Source organism: Petaurus breviceps, unplaced genomic scaffold, assembly GCF_028583685.1.
Source record: "Petaurus breviceps papuanus isolate PSGF00001 unplaced genomic scaffold, PetGlider_PUasm1.0 181, whole genome shotgun sequence".
Classification (NCBI taxonomy): domain Eukaryota; kingdom Metazoa; phylum Chordata; class Mammalia; order Diprotodontia; family Petauridae; genus Petaurus; species Petaurus breviceps.
In genome coordinates, this window is record NW_027185784.1 from 5,252,952 (window position 1) to 5,266,712 (window position 13,761).

The 13,761-nt window shown below is 38.1% G+C and overlaps 1 protein-coding gene across 1 annotated transcript in view; it reads right to left on the reverse strand.

Moving 5' to 3' along the window:
* Positions 1-13,761, reverse strand: part of IQUB (IQ motif and ubiquitin domain containing) — a 118,171-nt gene that overhangs the window by 56,258 nt on the left and 48,152 nt on the right. The window contains exon 7 of the mRNA XM_069087111.1: positions 8,754-8,964. Within this exon, the coding sequence (XP_068943212.1) occupies positions 8,754-8,964 (211 nt within the window). The remainder of the gene's footprint in view (positions 1-8,753; positions 8,965-13,761) is intronic.

Genomic DNA, 13,761 nt, shown 5'->3' on the forward strand with positions numbered 1-13,761 from the left:
ATTTAATCAGTTATAAGTGTATTGGGAATGTTACTATTCTTCAGCTAATTATTACACTTGTATTAATTTAATCTGAAATAGATTGACACTTTTAGCAAACATATTAAACTTGTGACTCACATTGGGCTTGCAGTTCATTGAAACTCCCACACTGTTTCCATATAAAATACTATCAAGTTTCCATTATCTGAACTGGTGAAGTTGATTTCTTTAACCCAAGTGGAAGATTTTACATTTATTTATATTAAAATCCATCCCAACTTTTTGGTTCATCAGTCTCATCCGTAGAGAAGTTTTTGAATTTTCATTTTAACATCCTGCCTGACACTGCTTTTTTATCATCTTTTGATAAGCATGGATTTGGTGCATAGAAGAGAAATTTTATGAAGAACTCAATGAGATCCTCCAAACTATATATACATACACACATATGTTTGTGTGTATGGATGCATATGTGTGTATAGATATACAAATGTATGTGTGTACATGTGTGTATATATACATATATACATACATCCTATATATATAAAGAGACAGCAAGAGGAAGAGAGAGAGCTTCAGTAACTCAAATACTAAGATAGGAATACTTGTGAATGGCAAGAAATGCAGGGTTTTGTAATGGGAATGTAAATTTAAAGATCTTCCCTGCCCCTAGGCTGAAGTGCACCTGGAGCCTGGGGTGAGAGGCTTGTTTTTCAGTAGATACTTCTTGATTGGCCAGTGAGTCAATAAGGTTGTTACGTTCTCTGAGCCAGGAGAAGGCTATATAAGCCCTGATGTGTAGCTTTGTTTTGGGGCTCACTTTGAGAACTGTTCTGTGATTTGATCTGGATTCTGGGAAACCATTGTCCAGAGTGCCCCCCCCCCCCGCTCTGAAAAACCCAGATGTTGATTTGGTATGGATGTAGTGATTGGACAGTTTGGAAAGCTGTCTACTTGATCTGTTTCTGTCTTGATAATTCTGCCTGTATACTTTGAAGTTCAGGGTGCTGACCTTTTTCCCCTGAACAAGGTAAACGATATATGTCTGACTGATTAAAGTAAGCTTGTCAACCCATTTTGAGTTGCTTTCCTTTAACAAAGCAGATCTAAGAACCTGTGTGAGCAGCCACCCTTGGGACGCCGGGGTGCTTGCTGCTACAGGTTACCCAAAAGTCTTAGTGTAGATTTAAGTTTAAATCTACCATAATGAAAAATATGGATAAGGAATAAGAGAAGCCAAAAACTTGTAGACAACATAGAAACCTCATGCCTCTATATCATAAATATTTCCTTAAAATAAAGAACCAGTAGGTACTATATGTGGAAAGCACTGAACATCACACCACTCTAGAAAGCAGTTTATAATTGTGCTAAGAAAATAACTAAAATGTATATACCCTTAGAATCAGAGATACCACTGAGAGGCATAGACTCCAGGGGAATTGATGATAAAAAATAAAAGTCCCATATATACCAAAATGCTTATAGCAACACCTTTTATAGATGCAGAAAACTGGAAACCAAGTAGATGCCTATCAAATGAACTACACAAACCGTGGCATGTAAATATAATAGAATATTACTGTACTGTAAGAAATAAAGGATGATGTGGCTCCTTGTTTTTTTTTTTTTAAAGCAATCGGGGTTAAGTAACTTGCTCAAGGTTACACGGCCAGTTATTTCTGGGTGTGGTGCTGAGTATCTGAGCCCGGATTTGATCCAGGTCATCCCGACACTGGAGCTGGTGCTCTTACTCGCTGAGCCACCTGGCCGCTCCTAAGCAATTGGGGTTAAGTAACTTGCTCAAGGTTACACGGCCAGGTGTTTCTGGGTGGGTGCTAAGTGTCTGAGCCCGGGATTCGATCTCCAGGTCTTCTCAACACTGGAGCCAGTGCTCCTACTTGCTGTGCTACCTGGCTGCCCCAATGTGGCTCCCTGTTGTGCTATTGTGTATTAACTTCTTTGTTGCTATGATAGATTCGGTTTCCTGGTGTTGGAATTTGGCTTTCTGGTGTCTGAATAAATGTTTTGCTTCTGTCTTATATAGAGAGAGTTTGTTATATTTTGCTATTCAAGACTGTGCCAGCAGGGGTTCTGTGAATATTGCATTGGCACTAGACACTACTAAAGTTCAGTGGTGTATGCATCTCTTGTGGTGGATGGAATCCTGGGTTAATAAGGCAAAATGGCATTCTTCAGGAAACAAATTCTTATAGGTGGGAGTCTACTGGGATAGCAAAAGAAGCTGGTTCCAAGGTCTGGACTGGAGGCCTCAGTCTCTGGCATAGTGACTACCTATTTGTGAAGGACATTAACACTACAAGGACCCAAACAAGCATGATTTTTAGTGTACCATTTCCATTTAGCAATACAAACCTCCTGTGGTTTACCCATTTTGTCAGAGCTATCATCTTTCATTACTCAACCCATAATAAGCAACTCTGGAAAAAGGGTGATTATATGATCCTGTGTCATCTTTTCAGTATCAACTAGGACCCAGTAAGAGACAAGCAACTACTTTTTTAAAAGAGATTTTTATTGATTTTTATTGTGTGTGCATCCCAATAGTTTTCCCCAGTATCTTTTCCTCTACCCCTCCCTGAGAGACATCCCATATAACAAATAGTATTTTTAAAGACACAAAAAGAAGAGGAAAAATCAGCACAACTGATCAATATATTGGAAAAATCTAAAATGTGTGCAATGTGCAACACCTCAAACTCTCATTTCCATGAAGGAATGGCATGGGAATATTCTCTCATATCTCTTCTTTTAAGTCATGCTTGTTTATGATGTTCACACGCTTTTCTGTATTTAGCAGAGTTCTCATTTCTTATAATACAGTAACATCACATAATATATAACAATTTGTTTAGCCATCTGCCAACTGGGTATCTATTTTATTTCCAATTCTTTGTATCACAAGAAGTGCAGCTACATACATATATAGACATACACACACACGTGCACATGCACGCGCACACACACACACACACACACACACACACACACACACACAAAGACTTTCTTCTTATCAATGGCTTCCTTGGGGAATAAGCCAATAGTAGAATCTTTTTTTTTTTAAGCAATTCAGGTTAAGTAACTTGCTCAAGGTTACACGGCCAAGTGTTTCTGGGTGTGGTACTAAGTATCAGAGCCCAGATTCAATCCCAGGTCATCCCAACTCTGGGGCCAGTGCTCTTACTCACTGCGCCACCTGGCCACCCCTAAGCAATTGGGGTTAAGTAACTTGCTCAAGGTTACACAGCCAGGTGTTTCTGGGTGGGTGCTAAGTGTCTGAGCCCAGATTCAATCCCAGGTCATCCTGACTCTGGGGCCGGTGCTCTTACTTGCTGTGCTACCTGGCCGCACCTCAGTAGTAGACTCTTAATCAAACAGTATGAAAATTTTTGTCACTTTATTTGCATATTTCTAAATGGCTTTCCAAAATATCATGGCTCTACAAAAAATTTGCTGGTGTTTCTATCATTCCATAACCTCTCCAACACTGACAATTGCCATTCTTTTTGTCCTCTTTGACAACTTTCAGGGTATGATGTGAAACCTCAGGGTTGTTTTGAATGGAATTTCTGGTTTTATTACTGATTTGGTGATTGTTAATACCTTGCAATTTTTCTTTTGAGGACTATTTTTCCCCCATTCCTTTGACCCCTTATCTTTTGGGGAATGGCATTTTTTTAGATATACAGATTTGTCACAAATCTTTCATATACACATACACACATGATAATTGTTTATATAATAATCTTGGGTATCAAATACTTAGAGAAATTTTATACAAAGGTTTTTCCCATTCAGCTGCTTCCCTTCTTATCCTAGGTACATTAATTTTGGCTATGCAGAAGCTTTTCAGGTTCATGTAGCCAGAGTTACCTATTTTATCTTTGGTAACTGCCTCTATCTCCTGATTGGCTAAGAATATATCTATTACTCATAGCTATGAGAGGTATATGATCTGTTTCTCTTCTAATTCTTTCATAGTATGATTTTAATATTAAGATCACATATCCAGTGATAATATTATGTAAAGTGTTATTGTTATATAAATCTGTTACTGTATATAAAAATGCAGTCGATTTTTGAGTTTATTTTTTAACTTGCAACTCTACTGAAGGCATTAATTATATTAATTAGTATACCATATATGGTTTTTAGCATAAAAGAGTGCTGTACTTTGTCAAAGGCCTTTTCTTCTTCTATTGAGATGATCATTTGGTTTGTGATGTTTTGAGTTTTAAAATGATTAATTATGTTGTTTTCCCAGTGTTGAACTATTCTTGTATTTCTGATATAAGTATCATTTGCTCATAATGAATGCTTTCTTGGATAAATTTATAGTCTATTTAACAGTATTTTGTTTAAAATTCTCAAATTAATATTCATTTAATGATATGGTCTATAATTATCATTCTGTGTTTTATCTTTCTCTGGTTTAGGGTTTATGATTATATTTGTTTTACTAAACTATTCTAACAGGTTGCTTCCTTTCTTAATTTTTTAGAATAATTTGTGTAGTATAGGTATTAAGTATTCTTTAAAAGTTTGATGGCTTTCTCTTGTGAAATCAGCAGGCTAAGGAGTTGTTGGCTTTGCCAACATCTGGCCTTCTATCAATTTGTGTATTTTACATTTTTGGAGGTATTCTTCTATTTTATATTCTAAGTTTTATTAGCATATAACTATGTACAAATTCTGATGATTATTTTTATTTCTTCTGATTTTGTTGTGATTTTACCTTGCTTATTTGTTATTTTATTGATTTCATTTTCTGCTTCTTTTTAATTATCTTCACTAAAGTTTTTGTCTCTTTTTAAATATTTTTAATCTTTTCAAAGAATTAGCTTTTAGTTTTACTTATCATTTCCAAAGGTTGTTGTTTTGCTTCCAGTTTATCTATTTATCTCATTTTTAATATCTCTCCTTTTGTGCCTATTTATGTTTATTTGTTGGATTTCTTGTTTTTAAATGCATGTTCAGTACATTAATCTTTTAGTTTCCATTGTGTTAATGTGTGTTTGTAGAGATAGGATTTTTTTCCCCTGAGGACTACATTAACTGCATCCCTGAAATTCTGGTATGTCATTTTATTGTCTTTTTTTCACATAATCATTAATCGTTTCTTTGATTTGTTGTTTGACCCTCTCATTGTTTAGGACGCCAGTGCCAAGTCCCCAATCAGGTTTGTGTCTTTTGAGGGAGATAAGTAGTACAGTGGATAGAATGCTAGTTCTGGAGTCAGAAAGACTAAGTTTTTGAGTTCATTATTACTGCTATATGACCTTGAGCAAGTCACTTAACCTCTGTTTGCCTCAGTTTCCTCAACTATAAAATGGGGATGATAATAATAGTATCTACCTCTCAGGGTTTTTGTGAGAATCAAATAAGATATATGTAAAGTGCTTATCACGGTATATGGCACACGGTAGGCATTCACACAAGCTCCTGGAGAAGACAGGAGGGTATAGGATAAAGGACCCAGCTGAAGGGGTTGCCCTTGGCAAGGAGAATGGCCAACACTTGCTTGAAGTGGAATAAATAGGGAAGATGTTGAAGTTTCCAAGTCAGAGGATAGTAGTTTCATTAAAAGACACAAGAGGGCACCAGTTTCAAAGACAAAAGTTATTCACACTATTCTAAGAATAGAAACACTTTATGAAACTGGGTTCAAAGATTTTATGGAAATGTCCAGGAATCGACAGCTACAATACACATCCTCAGAAAGCCCTCACCTGACCCTTCCACACCTAATAACTATTATCCCATATGTACAATAGATGTCTCCACCTCCCCTCCTCTCATTCTTCTTCACTCTCTACATCTGGCTTCTGAAGACACCATCGGGCTGAAGCTGCTCTCTCCAAAGTTACCCAGGATCTCTTAACGGCCTTTCCTCACTCCTCATCCTCTTTGAGCTCTGTGTAGTCCTTGGTGCCGTTAACCACCCTCTTCTTGAATCATTCTTTGCAGGTTGGGGGCCACTGCTCTCTCCTGGATCTCATCTTATCTGACTACTCCTTCTGCCGGATCTTCATCCAGGCGACACCTACTAACCGTGGGTTTTCCACAAGACTCTGACCTTGGTGCTCGTTCCTTCTCCTTCTATACTACTTCACTTGGTCCTCTCATCAGCTCCCATGGATTTAATTTTCATCTCTCTGCTGATGATTCTCAAATATACTAGCCCTAACCTCTTTGCTGACCTCCAGCCTGGCATCTCTAACTGCCTCTCAGACATCTTAAAGTAGACAACCAGCAGATATCTCAAATTCAACATGGCCAAAACTGAGCTCCTTGTCTTTCCCCTAAGCCCTGCCCACTTCCAAACTTCACCATTACTGTCAATAACAGAGTGTATCCTATAGGAGAAGCTAGTCAATAGTGTTAAGCTGCAGAAAGTTTGAAAAAGGATGAGAACTAAAAAAAGGCCAAGATTCATCACTGCAGGCTTGCAGCCTATGTGTTATCCTGCACCCCTCACTGTCTCTCTGTCTGTATTCTCTATCTATTCTATTGCCAAGCCTGTCAATTTTATCTTTGTAGCACCTCTCAAAAATGTTCCCTTTTCTTCTCTGACATTTCCACAACCCTGGTGCAGAACATCTCAGTTACCCCACTGCCGTTGCCTGCTGGTTGGTCTGTCTGCCACAAGTCTCTCCCTGTTCCAATCCATCCTCCATTGTGCTGCCAAAGTAATTTTCCTAAAGCATATGTCCAACTGTGTCACAGACATGTCACCCCTCTCACCCCCACCCCACATGCACGCGCCCACACACACACACACACACACACACACACACACTTTCTCTCTCCATTTACCACTCCCTGTCACTTCCAGGATCAAATACAAAATCCTACTTGATATTCAAAGCCCTTCCTATTCTAGCCTCCCCCACCCACTGACCTTTCTAGTCCTCGTGTTTTACAACTGCCAATCCCCAGTTTAATCTTCAGTCCAGTGACACTGCTTCCTTGCTGCTCTCCAAACAAGACACCATACATGTCAGCTCTTGGCATTTTCTTTGGCTGACTCCACGTATGGAATGCTCTCCCTCCTCACGTCTGCTTCCTGGCTTCACCAGCCTCCTTCAAGTCCTACATAAAATCCTATCTCCTACAGGAAGTCAATTCTAATACTTCCCCTCTGTTAATTATTTTCTGTATGTCTGTTTGCATGTTGTCTCCTCCATTGGACCGTGAGCTCCTTGAGGGTAAAGTCTGTCTTTTACGTTTCTTTATATCCCCAGATCTTAGAACAGTGTCTAGCACATCGTAGGAGCTTAATAAACATGAATGTCATTCAAAGAAATTAATGAAGAATTAATACTAATTTCCTACCTGCCTGCACTCCTTTGGCCTTTCCCAGAAACCTCCTCGTCAGAAGCCTCATCCTGCAAGATCTACTTGAACCACGATACTCAAACGTCACCAGGACCCTTGGCCCCAGAGACTGGAAGACAGAGCAAAGCGCCCCTTTCCTTTAAAGACAGTGTCCAGGCCAGGCGTCTCTTCATTGCCCACCAGCTGCACTCTTTCCAACTGCCCTCTCAAGACCCACACCAGGTGCCCACCTTCCCTTTTAGCTTCTGCTTCTACGATGTTTTCCCCACTAAATTACAAGCTCCTTGAGGTCAAGGACTGTTGGTTTTGTATTTGTTTCCCCAGTGCCTGACATATAGTAGGTGCCTGATGTTCTTTGACTAAGAAAATCACAAGATTAAATAAGAGAAAAGCCTGATAAAAGTTTAAAAAAAAGAAACCTTAGGAGAAACTCAGTCTTCATGTAAATGCACATGCAGGTTTTTGCACTTCATAGCCTCATGGAGGGAGTGCAGGGCAATGGAAGGAGTGCTGGATTTGGGTGTGCAGGGAGCCTAGGTTTGAAACTTGGCTCTTATTGTCACTTATTATGGCTGTGATCTTGGGCAAGCTACTTAACCTTCCAGGGCCTCAGTGTTCTTCTCACTAAAACTAGGTGAGAGAACAGATGAGCTCTGAGGCACCTTCCACCTCTAAATCAGGACCCTATGATGCTACAAGAAGACATGGAAAAAATAATGAAGAAAATGACCAAGAAGAAGAATTCAAAAGAAAAAAAAATCAACACAGTACATTTATTTCAGCAGACAACAGAACTATGCAGAGTAGTTGAATATACAAACTAAAAACAAAACTCAAAGAATTGTCCAAATTATTAGAAAAGGAGATTCAAAAAAGCAGAGCAGAGAGGCTGATGTAACAGTCTCAAGATTCTTAAGATCTGAGAATACTGAGACAAGTTCATCCAAACACCATAAGTCCAGAAAGTTTTCTGATAAAATTTCTAAAAATCAGTAAATGATGATGATGATGACGACGACAATAAATTAATAACCACCATTTATTTAGTTATTTCTTTTTGTCCCTGGTTTGTAATTTTTTAAATGCTAAATACAAGGGTGGCTAGGTAGTGCAGTGAATAGAACACTGGCCCTGGAATCAGGAGGACCCGAGTTCAAATCTGGCCTCAGACACTTAACACAAAACTAGCCATGTGACCTTGGGCAAGTCACTTAACCCCAACTGCCCTGCCTTCCCCCCTCCAAAAAGCAAAAAATAAAATAAAATAAATAAATAAAATAGGATAAAATGCTAAACACACAAAAAAAGAACTTTTTCTAGAATGGAAAATATGACCCACTTGGCTTTTGGAAAATATATGGTCATCCTATCAAGAAATTGTTAAAGTAACATTATACATAGAGTAAATTTACCTTCCAAGGCATGGAAAAGAAGCTCAAAGTCTTCATTTGTTTGTGGATCGATTCTCCGTTCAAAGTCTCTTTGCAGCCACTCTTTTTTTTCCCTTTTCTTCCTTATTTCTTCTTGTATTTCCCACTCCAACCTTATTCTTTTTTGTTCTCTTAATCCTTCTACTACTTTTTTGGCATGCCACCTTCGGTAATATTTTTGGATCACTATGACCTATGTGTAAAATAAAAAAAAGAAGGAAAAGGGGAGCCTATTATCATTTGTCTTGGTTGTCTCTATTATCCAAGATAAGTAGTTTGTTTGTATATGCAAACAAACATATGGAAATAAGCTATATACAGAATACCCAAAATACTGTCCATTTTGAGTGGACCATTCATAAGTGCCTCTGAAATGAGCAAATACTCCTTCCTAACACTGTTTTACCTAGACTAGGATTAAAATGAGGTTATAGAATTTAAGCCCGCAGTTGCAGAGAGTGGTAAGGAAAGAATAGCTGAAGTGAAAGGGGCAAACAATCAATCAGTAAATATTTAATAAACACCGAAAATGTGCTCAGTGCTTTTCTAGGAACTATGGAGAATCAGAAGACATGGTACGTACCTTCAAAGAGTTTAGTCTAATTGTAAGCTAGTTGAAATTTTAAAAAACTTATCATGGAAGAATTATAAATGGTAGTTCATAATTAAAAAACAAAGAATAAAGAAAAATACTAAACTGGCACATTTTCAAATTACAGCACATAGTTCATGGCTTTCATTATTCAATCAGCTATGATGAGTGGGTAGCTACTGTCCAGGGTAGAAAATTTAGAATTATCCTGAGGACCTTTCTTCTTTGCCTAACCTGTCTCTACAGTAGAAGCATCAGTCAGTGTTTGCTGACATCCCATATGAGTGATTCTTTTACCTTCAACAGTTTAGAAACCTTGCCTGTTCTGTGACTTACTTTCTTTTTGAAAAATAAGTGGTTGAAATTTTTGGGTTTTTGTTTTCACAATAATGAAGCTTTTTTTTTCTTTTCCATCCCACTACCCTCCCTCCCCCCCACAAAGGGAGGAAGGAGATGAAAGAGGGAAGGAATCATAACTCTACTTTTCCCCCCTTCCTTCATACATGTGTGTATATATGTATATGTGTGTGTATATACATATATGTATATGCATGTGTGTGTATTTATACACACACACATTTTTCCCAGTATTGCCATTTATCAATAGCTATTACCCAAGTAGTAACTAAAGTACTTGGGCACTCTAATAAAGTAAGGGGCCCCGAGGAGTACATGGTAAGTTGGTTGTTTTTTTTTCAGTTGGAGGTTCTCAATCACAATTTACTAACTCCATTTTCACTAATCTTGTTTCCTATTGCCCTAATGAGAAGGGACAGCCAATGAAGTTTCCTGAGAGGAAAGATGCTTATAAGATTGAAGAGGATTATGAAGTATTTAGATACATTAATCAATGCCCTAGAAGATTCCATCATTTTGTATAATAGTGAATTATTCTATTTATTTCTATCACATTGTAAATGTTCTAGGGTGATACAGACATCCTTCAATGAAGACCTTGAAAGAGGATCACTTAGGTACTTTTTGAAGTTATATTATCTGAGGTAAGTCAAATTTTTCCAAGCTCACCAGTTTTATTTAAAGCTTTAAGTTTAAATAAATGAAATAATGAGGAACCGAAATGATGACAGATTCTCTGATCTATGAATATAGTCTATTGTGGACTATAGTCTACTTGGGTTGGGCTCCCTACACATAACCCTATGCTAACTTTTGCTAATGTTTGATTTTGGGAGAATAGCTGAAAACTGTGATAGTTTGGGGCTCCTAATATAAAGAACTCCTAATACAGAAAAGAGTTTTCATGAACTCCACTGGAAGCATGCATTCACCTCAGTTAAGTCACTATAATGAATACTTCTAGGAGTTATAATGGTTCCTATTATTTGTGCCCTTTCAAATTCTGATTACACTTTCAGATTACAGTACCAGTAGTTCTTTCCCTATTCAGAATCAATCTTCAGATACTTTTGTTTTCTTTTGTTGTTATTGTTGTTCAGTTGTTTTTATACAAAGCTTTAGTTTCACAAGGCTCTCTGAAAGTTGTTTACTGTGTGCCTTAAATTTAGAAATTCATTTTTAAATCTGTCAATAGTTTCAGCTTACCTGCTCTAGGAAATAGACCCTATTAATGTTCAAAAGCTCCAAGTTTGTTTTATTTTTATCTCTGAGAGACCAGATTGCTTGTCTCCCGAAGCACATATGATTTGCTTGGTTTTGTAGGGACTGCATATATCTAAATATTGGGTAGAAAAATACCCAAAAAGGTGATACCTTCATTAATTTCAATGCAATACTGCTGGATTCTTGTAGATTCCTTCTAGCTACATAATGTATTTTATTACCTTCAGTCTTTTTAAAAAATAGACCTGTCCTTTTCCTGCTGCTCTCTTATTGGTTATGTCCATAGGGTGAAGATCCCATGAACTGAACCAGTGAGAACGCATGGACTTTCCTTCCTGTTAACTCTCTTTTTATCCTGACTTGGAGAAAAGGCCCTGGAAACATTTGTTTCTGTTCTAGATTGTCTGTCCTTTTCTATTTCAGATGTAGGAGGTGATTCTACAGGATCAGGGTTCAAACCACCTTGGAGCAAGGACAGGGTGGTACAGTCTGCCAGCCTGGCAAGGAAGCCCTGAGAAACCAGGGTGCCTGTAATGGGGTGCTCATACCCCAGTCCTAAGATCATGTCTCTGGAAGCCTCCCAATTTCTCAGTAGACCCTTGTCCTGTGAGAAAATTTTCTCATTTCAGAACACATTCTCTTATCAGAAAAGAGGGGTGCCTAGCCCAAGGATTTTTGTCCCTGGATGGCCCAAGGACTCTTCCTCCCACCAGATCCCCAAGGTCCATGTCTCTGACAATTCCCTCAATGTCTGGTACACTCCCTACACTTTCTCATCCATAGCTCCCCAAAACACCTGGGCCCTTAGATTACCTAATTAGTATCCCTGGCATTCCTTTCCCATGTAAACCCCTGCACCATTCTCATTCTCTTGAAGAGTTCTCACAAGGACTCTTGCCTGCTTTTGCTAAAGCATTACAATAAACGTTTTGCCATTTGACCAAGATAAGATGAGTGTGTGAATTCATTACAGACAACTCTGCCTTGGCATTCTCAGGGTCCCAGTACCCCAAAACCTCATCTCCGGGACTCAAGCTCCTAGAAAGTTTTGGACTTGGAACTGGGACTGCAATCTATAGTAACTGAGCTACACTATGAACCTAATCCCCTTTCCCTTCCCCAGAGACTGAGGCAGTGGAGGTAAGAAGGATTTTGCCTCCAATATGTTACAGGAGAAAGTATATTCACATATTTCTGATTATATCTTTTGAAGTAAATATTTCTCTGTAAAAGCTAAAAATTGTCTTCTGTAACTTCTTATGAGAACTTTCTCCAAAAACACAAGAACAGAAAAAAGTCTAGAGAGTTTAGGAACCATAATTGGAAGTTGATGAGGTGGCTAGTTCTCCCCTTTTCTCTATGACCATTTCCTCTATTTCCATTCTCCTGTTGCCACTAACCGAAACGCTTGAATCATCCTTGACTTTTTGTTATTCCTCTCCTTTTGCAAATGAAGAAACAGATGAAGACTAGAGGTAGATTTTCCAAAGGTCACATCACTAGTAAGTGGGAGAATCATGATTTGAACCCAGGTCTTTCAGCATTCTTTTCATGAAACTGAGGATGAGTGAAAACAGTTAAGTACTTCAGTCAGTCCACAAACATTTATTAAATATATATATACCAGGTCCAGTGCTAAGTGCTGTGGATACAGAGAAAGAGAAGAAGAAAAGTCCCTTCTCTCAAGGAGTTCACATTCTAAAGCATGGTTCAGTCTATGAGTACCTGGTTATGACTTTTGGGTTGGCTAAAATACTAACAATCCAGCATGTGACAATGTTGGAAGAATCTTAGACTGATACCAGCAGACAGAAAGCCTGCCAAAAACCAGAAGCCACAAGGAATCTTACAGCCGCTGGGTGGCATCTCCTTAACAACAGTATTGGGCGGGGGCATTGAAGGGGTGGAAGGTGATTTTATACCAAATTTATCCCATTCACCGATGACACACAACCACCACAGTGGTCACAGACCATTCTATCAGGGTATACTATATAGTCCCACATCAATGGATATCTTCTGACTCTCAGGCCACGTATTGTTTTTTCCATTTGATTTTATTATATTTTTTGATCATCAATTAATTCTAAAATTTATTCTTAACTTGGGAATAAGAATGCTCAAATAAACAAGTGAGAATTTTAAAATAACTGTATATGAAATGCAAATAGTGCAATTTAGAGGCTTTTTAATATGCATATTAACTTTAATAAGTGTTTGGAATTTGTGATAAAGAAGTAGAGGATAGCTGGGGACAGTCCCGCATACATGTTAGATTTGTAAAGAGAACATTTCAAAAGTTTCAGAGGAAAAATAGGTAAGATCTCATGGACTAAAATTGTACAGGTGAAATCAGCTCAGTAGCACTGGGAAACTGTCAAGAATAAAATTCAGAACACACAAAGGGAAACAGTTCAAATGAGGAGAAAAAAAAATGGTAGTTGTCTGAAAATACCTAAGCATAGGCACAGATAACTCGCCAACTATAAAATACAGAAGTAAAGAGCAAGTCAACAAGGGAGAAATACAGAATAATGACACAGTCCTGAAAGGATGCTGTCAGGAATGCTAAAGCTCAGAATGAACAAAGGCTGGCCAGGATTAGTAAGAGCAGTAAATCGATTGTGTGTTTGTTCTGTTTTGTTTTTGTTAAGTATGGTGAGGAAAACGGAAGCATCAAAGAATAGAACAGATCTACCTCCCAGAATGGGACAAAAGAGACAAGGCATCAGCTGCTTAATTTTACTTTGTTTCTACTTTCTCTTCCAAGAAGAACAACCTTCAGACTGAAAAGAGAGAAGAAAACTGGCTGATAAG